The sequence below is a fragment of the Punica granatum genome, chromosome 1 (assembly GCF_007655135.1).
Source record: "Punica granatum isolate Tunisia-2019 chromosome 1, ASM765513v2, whole genome shotgun sequence".
Lineage (NCBI taxonomy): Eukaryota > Viridiplantae > Streptophyta > Magnoliopsida > Myrtales > Lythraceae > Punica > Punica granatum.
In genome coordinates, this window is record NC_045127.1 from 12,317,032 (window position 1) to 12,325,559 (window position 8,528).

Consider the following 8,528-nt stretch of genomic DNA (forward strand, 5'->3'; position numbering starts at 1 on the left):
ATCCATGATATGAACGTCGAGTGGAAGCCTTGTTGTTGAAGGATCTTGATGATGAAACTACATTCAAGCTTATCAAAGGCTTTTATAAAGTCGATTTTCATCCCAATTCAACCTCTTTGCGCCTTCGTTTTCCTCATTGTGTGCAGAATTTCTTGGGCAAGTAGATCGTTCTCATTGATACATCTCCCTTCAATGAAGGTGGTTTGATTTGGGGAGATGATTTTGTGGAGGAGTGGTTTAAGTCTGTTTGCAATGATCATTGAGACAACTTTGTAACTCACATTGCATAGACTGATTAGTCTGAAGTATTTGAAGGTGGCTGCTACTTGGCATTTTAGTACGAGGCAGATAAAAGTATTATTTCACTCAAGAAGCTCTTCACTGCAAGGAGAAGGAATGGTTTGACTGTTTCCCCCTAGTGCTTGAGACCAAACATATACATATATGGAGAGAAAGATCATCAGCATAATCATCCAGCAGCAGCATCTCGATTATCCCTCGATGGCGTTGTTCTCCAACGAGAGTCCCACCAGCTTCGCTGGGGGAAAAGGGGCCCCTTCGACCTGTTGTTCGATCAGAAGGGGTTCATGGACTTGTTGGGTTTCCAAGATCACTACCACTTTGCTTCGTCGTTCCCTTCGTAGTCCTTATTCGATCTGCTCAGCTAGCTCCAACCCCCGCCGCCAGCCCCTCTGCAGATGGAGGTGCCGTCATCATTGAGGCAGCATCAGCAGGGTACAGCTGTCCCATCGCCGGCGCAGGCGGAGTCTTCGGAGGTGGTGAACAACCCCACCACGCCCAACTCGTCCTCTATTTCTTGCTCATCTAACGATCGTGATTGAGCGGCCAATAAAGCCATGGGAGATGATGAGGATGAAGATGGCGAAGGACGGCGAGGGTGGCCGCGACGAAGAGGAAGAGGAAGAAGATAAGACTAATAAACAGTGAGCCTTCTTCTATTTTCTAGATTTGGAAAATTTTCGGATCAAATATCTTCTTTTTGCTTTATTGCCATTTCCTTCACTTTATTTAATTTTTTCAAGGATTAGAAATTAATTATGACTTTCGAGTTTGAGTCAATTTGTTGACCGTGTGAGCTATATGTCTACATTTTCGGAGCTATATATTTCTTATTATCCTCTCTTTATAATTCAGACGGAATTTTTCTCTTCTTAATTCCAATTTAATTTCATTTGTATTACAATCTAGTATTCTTTTAGCGTCAGTACCTAAGTAAGCAGATCTTCCTTAGTTTACATTTTCTCGCGGATAGTATTAAAAAAAAAAAAAACAAAGAATTCACAGGTATCAATAATGAAGTGCACATTAGAACAAAGAACGACACGATTTTATTTTCCTTTTTTCTCTCTCCTTTTCCTTTCTGGTGTGCAAAATGAAGAACAATTTGGTTAATTTCCTGAACTTTTTTATTTTTGTCTTTTTTCTTTTCTCATGATGTTTTGTTGGGCTTATTTTTGGTGGTGATGCGTGAAAATTGATTTGGGAAGTTCAATTGTATCAATTATTAGGTTGAAGCCTAAGAAGAAGAACCAGAAGAGGCAAAGGCAGGCGAGGTTTGCGTTCATGACAAAGAATGAGGTTGACCACCTGGACGATGGCTACAGATGGCGAAAGTACGGCCAACAAGCTGTCAAGAACAGTCCTCATCCTAGGTCCACACATGCGCCATTATTAATTCACATTATTAGCTATACAGTCGCGACGAGTATTGCAGAATATGTTGCTACGTGAGAAAGGAATCTGATATCTTTGATTGGTAAAAACCATCTCAGGGGAATGGAATGGAACAGCACGTGAAGGGATAATAATAAGAATTTATTTTGCGTGGCTAACCTGTAAAAGAAATTGCATATCTCTCTTCCTATGATATTTTGAAAAAAAAAATGTAATAATGAATGTTCACCGAGAAAATATGTAATAATGAATATAAAATGCACCAAGATATCTACCCAAAAAAAAAAAACAAGAAGAAGAAAAAGAAAGAAAAAAAAAAGGAGTGTACAGGGGGGGTAGTATTTTCAGAAAAGGAGTGTTCATGGGCCTTCAAGTTTGGTTTCGGCTATAGAAGTAGGCCCGTGATAGAAGAGGGCTCATTACACACTGAGTGGCATTTAGGCCCATAAACAAAAGAGGGCTGGCCCAAATGAGAAAGAAATTGTATTGATTGGGAATTTGAGGATGCCTTGCCTTGCTGCACAAGAATGGAAACATGATTCAAGATTCCTCTTGAGGATCCCTTTCTTCTTCCTTTATTCAATTAATTAATAATAAATTTATTAGGCTCGCGAACTACACGGCAGCTCGAGTTACATACAAATTATCTACAAAGCTTTGGCTCAGGTTTGAAGGATACTGAATCAAAATCGAGTCCCCAATAAAATCAAGCTTATATAGCTTAATAATGTTTCCTTTTTCTTTTTTTTTTTTGCTGGGCGAAATGAAATTTATTTCAAATCAATTCAAGAAAAAAAAAGTCAATTATTCTGCATTCGGCCACTACTATGGTACCGTTTGGTTTTAAGTTGAATCATACTCCACTCCATTTTATTCTTGTCTCAATTCAACAATATAATAATTTCTTTTTTCTTATTTTTCTCTCATTTAATAATAGCTTATCACACATATTATTTTCTAGCTATTATCATAACTAATCTTTTACTAATAAATTCTCCATCTACTTTTACATTTCTATATATACATATCTTTTTTTTCTCTCATTTAATAATAAATTATCACATCTTCTTTTTTTTTTAATTATTATTACAATACAATCAATTTTTAATAATAAATTTTCTTTATATTATATATATATATATAAAATATCTGCTTATCTTTTTTTTTTTGTTAGATAAGGGTGTAATCATATTATTAAGGGGTTAACGGTACATCGAAATCAGGATATCCCTCAAACATACAAAATGAAGGTAAATTGGACTTGTTGCCAAATTGGCTTATGTCGTGCGCTTGAGAGTTATCCGATCGAGAAGTTCAAGTACATTTCCAATTCCAGAAAAGAGCTAATGGTCTAACTATATCAGAAACGATGCTTTTGATTTCCCAAGGGGAATGATGCGGAGAGATGATAGCATCGACAAGCAGAGCATCAGACTTAATCTAGATCTTGCGCCAACCGCGATCAAGTGCCAGAGTGATTACTAGCAGGACTGCTTTAGCTTCAGCTTGCAAAGGGGAGCCTGTCTCTACTTTGAAAAATCATGAGGGTGAGATGAGTATGTTTGGTTGGTTCCTGATTCCTGCGAGGGTAGATCTCTCTGTAGTCCATGCAATATCAGTGTGAAGATAGCTCCAATCATCGGAGAGGGAGCTTGCTTGCTCACTGTGTTTGCCATGTCTAGGAGATGACTCAAAATGTGATAGAAGTGTCTGACAGGTGCTGAAATCCGTGAAGGCACGCTTGATACGACGGAGGCAGTCGGATAGGTCTACAATGCATCCTGCATATAAGATATCATTTCTTAGCGACCAAAGATGATATAAAATGATTGAACCATAGAAAGTGAAAGGTAAGCTATCAATCAGGAGGCAAGTGATGGAGGCAGGCGGGTTTGCGATGAAATTCACAAATCGGTAGGCGTCATTGCTTCAAATCATATGTCTTATGGTGATTCCCTCCATGCAACATGATCAAATATGCATTCTCAAAAGAGATGTGCAAAATTATCGGAGCTAGTACTACAAAGCGGGTAAGGTGCATCGCCTTGGGAGAACCAAGAGAGGCATTTGCTTTCAACTCTCCATAAATGGATTTTCAATTGGTCGTGGATCTTCAGGCTCTAAAGCTTCTTCTAGTTCATGCCAAATCAGTGTCTGTGTTGTTTGTACAGAAGATAGAAGGATTTGACACTGTGTGAGCCTGAGGAGGTCGAGGTCAAGATAGCGGAGTCTTGACATTCCTCTTGGGGCAAGTGGATTTTCAAGATATTTCTTGCCGTGTCTTGGTCAAAGAGATTGGTTAATAAGGGAATGTTCCATCTTTTGGGATTAAAGAGCATTATATCACGTACCTTCGTATCGGGTTCAGCGTGTATTGCTAGGCTTGGAATAGGTTTAAAACTAGGGTTATCTGGGATCCATTGGTCGTGCCAGGCAAAGGTGGAGGCGTCGTCCCTAATGGAGAAACATGTATCTGCTTGCAGTGTATTTTTGCACCAGAGAAGTCCCTTCCAAATGCTTGAGGTACTTGTACATGAGCGTGGAGGGGCGCGATGAAGTTCCCATATTTGGCTTTCATAATGCGGGTGGCTAGGCTGTTGGAGTTGGAGGTGAGGGCCTAGGCTGTCTTAGAAAGCATGGCTCGATTGGAGTCTTCTGCTCTCCTAAAACCTAACCCCCCTCGAAGCTTTCGGTTGGCACAAAGAGGCCCAACTTTTTGGTGTGAAGTAATTCCCATCTTCTTTTGTGTTCTCCCACCAGAAATGGCTAGCGGCCCGATTGAGAGTTGATTTAGGGAGCCGAAATAAGGACATTGTATAGATGGGAATAAAGGAGATCATTGTGTTCACTAGGGTTGCCTGACCCGCCCAAGCTAACAATTTTGCTTTCCAAGACGAGAGTTTATCCCTTATTTCGTCAATAATGAATTGGAATGTTTCTTTACGTTTTTTCTTCACAAGGAACGGGTTGCTAAGGTAGCGGGAATCTTTTTTGAGCTTATTCATTCCCATTGCTTCTTTAATTTCTCTTCGGGAGGTGACCGGTGTATTCTTTAAGAAGTAGACTCCTGATTTTGATAAGTTGATCTCTTGTCCCGACCACGAGTCGAATTTATCTAAGATGCACTTGACATTATTGGTCTCTGTGGTGGTTGCTCTTGCAAGGATGATCAAGTCATCGACGAACATAAGGTGAGAGATTTTGGGAGCGCTTCTGCTAACTTGGATTCCTTTGATGGTGCCTAGAGCTTCGGCCCTATAGAGAAGGCGAGACAGTGTCTTCATGGAAATGATGAAGAGATATGGGGAGATTGGATCACCTTGCCTTAGGCCTCTTTTCGGGGAGAAGTAACCGTGGGGCAAGCCATTTATGAGGATAGACATTGTGGACGTGAAGATGCACTGGTGTATCCAAGCGATGAACTTCTCATGGACGCCAAACCGGCTAAGAGTTACGATAATGAAATTCCACGCAAGTTTGTTGAAAGCTTTCATAAAGTCAATTTTCATGTTGAACCAACCTTTTCGAGCTCTTGTTATTTTCATCGTGTGGATGATCTCTTGTGTTAGGAGGTCGTTTTCATTTATCCATCTCCATTCGATAAAGGCGGTTTGATTCGGGGAGATTAGCTTTTGGAGGAGTGGTTTGATTCTTTCTACAAGGGTTTTAGATATTACTTTGTAGCAGGTATTGCATAGGCTTATCGGCCAAAAGTCCTTGAAAGTGGAAGCCTGTTGGGATTTTGGAATAAGAGTGATAAAGGTGATGTTCCATTCCTTCAGGATTTTGCCTGAGATGAAGAAGCTTTGAACTGCAGAGATGAGGAGTGGTTGGATAATGCTGTCAGGTCCAGGCACCTTGAGGTTTGGAATGGAGTTTAGAGCTTTGATGATCTCATCTTGGGATGGGTAGGAGATAAGAAATGTGTTCTCTTCATTCGTGATAATATGTTCGACTAATCCCTCTAGGTCTTCCAGGAAGGAGGGGGATGTTGAGGTGAAGAGATCCTTGAAGTTTTTGAGGAAGTAGTCGCCAATGCCTTTCGGATCCTCAATCCATCGACCTTCTTCACCTTTTATAGCCACAATGTGATTTTTCATTCTTTCTAATGATGGTGGAAAGATAAAAGTATTTGGAGTTTCTATCACCATCTTTCAGCCAGAGTTCCCGTGATTTTTGACGCCAAATTAGATCATTCCTCAACAATATCCCGTCAAGTTCAGCAAGGAGAGCATCCTCCTTTTGTTTAGAATCAAGGGACGGATCATTTTGTTGTAGCTCATCAAGGTCTTCTATGATTCCGGCAATTCTAGTATCACAATGGCCAAAACAATTTTTTTTTCCATTTTTTCAAGTCCTTTTTCATGTTTTTTAGTTTGTTAGAAAATTGGTAGGCATTAGAGCCTTTTATTTTAATTTGCCAGGCATTTTGAATCACATCTTTACCACTAGGATCACAAGTCCATGCTTGTTCAAAACGGAAAGGTTTTGGTCGCCTAGTAGATTCCATCCGGAGCTTAATTAAGATGGGATTGTGATCAGATTTGAGACTAGGCAAGTGTTTCACACCAGCTTTTGGAAATAGAAGGTGTCATTCATCATTTGCAATAGCACGATCAAGTCTTTGTTTAATATGGGCAAGTCCAGATCGTTTGTTTTTTCAAGTAAAAGGATTTCCAGAAAACTGGAGGTCAATGCAACCAGAGAGGCTAATAAGGTAGGGGCGGCCAGAAGAGACAAAAGGTTTGCCGCCCCTTTTATCTTTGATAGAGTAGATTTCGTTAAAATCACCCACAAGTAGCCATGGACGATTAATAGCAGTAGCAAGATTTGCTAAGTCAAACAAAAAATTATGCTTCAAGTGAGCGTATGGAGGACCATAAACACAAGTGATACACCAAGAGGTAGATGATATAGCATGATCAATGGTGACATGTATGTAGTAGGGAGAATACTGGAGGATTTGTACCTTGATTTGTATTGCTCGGGGAGATTATCATTTGATCGAAGTTCGAAATGCAAGGTAGATTCTGTTTCGAAGTGTACGGCTTTACTGCACTTGTGAGTGCGTTACGAGCAGCAATTATTTTTTGCCCGTAAAAAATGTATTTTAGCAGTCAGCATACCGATGTCGTCTACAATTACAGATTGGCTGCTAAGTGCGTCGAATAAGAAATACGGAGGGACCAGACCGTGGAGTATGAACGGGTCCCACTGACAGGTAATGTCGTAACGAGCGCCCTCGCCTACCTTCACATGAGGTGGGGCCCGCTCGACGGACGGCGTAACGCTGACAAGTGGTGCTTCCACAGTCAAACAGCTGAGGAGCTTCGACTTGTCTTGACGCATGTGCACCTTTCTCACACACTTTCTTGCGGCAGGCAGCGAGCAGCAGAACACATGAATGGGACACATCGGTTGCCTCTCATTTATTAATTAATTTATTAGTTATAATAATGAGTACACGATTATTATTAATTTTGGATAGAAATTTATAATAATGCGAGAATAATTTTCCCCTGAGATCGCTAAAAATAAGCTGAGTACAGTGGCTTGGTTGGTTAATGTCGCCCGGCTAAGGTTCGGGCCAAACACATTGCCCGTCGGCCGGTCAAGTTCCATCAATTGGTTCACCAATGTCAGGCAGAATCACTGTTTGGCAGTTTAGCAGTCAGCGATGATTGCTGCTGTCCCAGATGCGAGTGTAGCATGTAGTCGGAGACATTAGAAGAACGATCCATGGAACTAGAAATGGTGTATTTTCGGAAATCATGTCGATATCGAACGGGAAAGAGAGAGAGACACACACACATTATTATTAGATATTTACAGTATCAAGATCAATGAGAGATAATCGTAAGAATTACTATTACATTCATATTGTGAATCATCAATCATCAAAAACCCTTCTGCAACACTTTGATGATAGCCAGTGCCACTGCCGCCATATTCGTGACTATCTTATTCCTATCGCTCACCTGCGACAAACTTTCCGAGCCCCCAGAGAGCTTCTTCTCGCATTCCTGAGCCTCGTTCACGGCGTCATTGATCGCATAGGCTGCGAACCCGAGCCTCCCTTTGCTCAGTGCGTCGATAGCCTGGGGAAGGTTGTACTTTACCACCGGAATGTACAGCTCCGCGCAGTAGGCCAGGGAATGCTCGGTCTCGGGGTCGGCAGGGGACCGGTCGAGCAGCTGCTGGATCTGGTCCAGGGTCTGGTTCGCGTTCTGGAGGACTGAATTGGCCATGATCCCGGCAAGGCCGTGTAGGTCAGTGGAAGAGCTGCCGGGGCTCGAGTGAAGGGCGGAGAGGCAGAGGTCCGGGAAGGGGGTGAGCTTGCAGGTCTGCTCTATGAGGCCTCCCCCATCTGAGAAGGGGAGAAGGAATAGAAGAGGAAGAAGAGGAAGAAGAAGAGGAAGAAGAAGGAGAAGAAGTCTCATAATGTCTGGTTCTGTGGAAGAGAACACAGAGAGGCAAGATGTACAAATTTGTCTGATGAAATGTTTATGGACCGGGGGGGAATTTATAGGGGCCGTGTCATGTTGCATTGTGTGGGCACTGATAGGTGAATGTTGGAATAATTGGCGGATGCTCCAAGTCTGCACGATTTGACTCCTCTGCAGTCGAAAGGCTATGCAAGTTGTATTTACGCGACGGACGATGTTCGTTGTCCACTATATGGCATGGAATGCACCAATGGTATGAAACATAAGCCGTATAGAAGCTTTGTCAATATCCGTGTCCACGCACAAGCGTGAATTGGTACATTCATGCTTGACACAAGATTAGTTGTATTGTATAATAGCCAGCCATCCCATGCCATTTTGATCAAT

The 8,528-nt window shown here is 41.7% G+C and overlaps 1 protein-coding gene across 1 annotated transcript; it reads right to left on the bottom strand.

The window, feature by feature from the left end:
• Positions 1 to 7,437: 7,437 nt before the first annotated feature.
• Positions 7,438 to 8,223, bottom strand: LOC116195269 (cell wall / vacuolar inhibitor of fructosidase 2-like). The gene has a single exon (XM_031524335.1). The coding sequence runs from the start codon at positions 8,133 to 8,135 to the stop codon at positions 7,593 to 7,595; it is 543 nt and encodes a 180-aa protein (XP_031380195.1). The 5' UTR covers positions 8,136 to 8,223; the 3' UTR covers positions 7,438 to 7,592.
• Between the last annotated feature and the right edge of the window lie 305 nt (positions 8,224 to 8,528).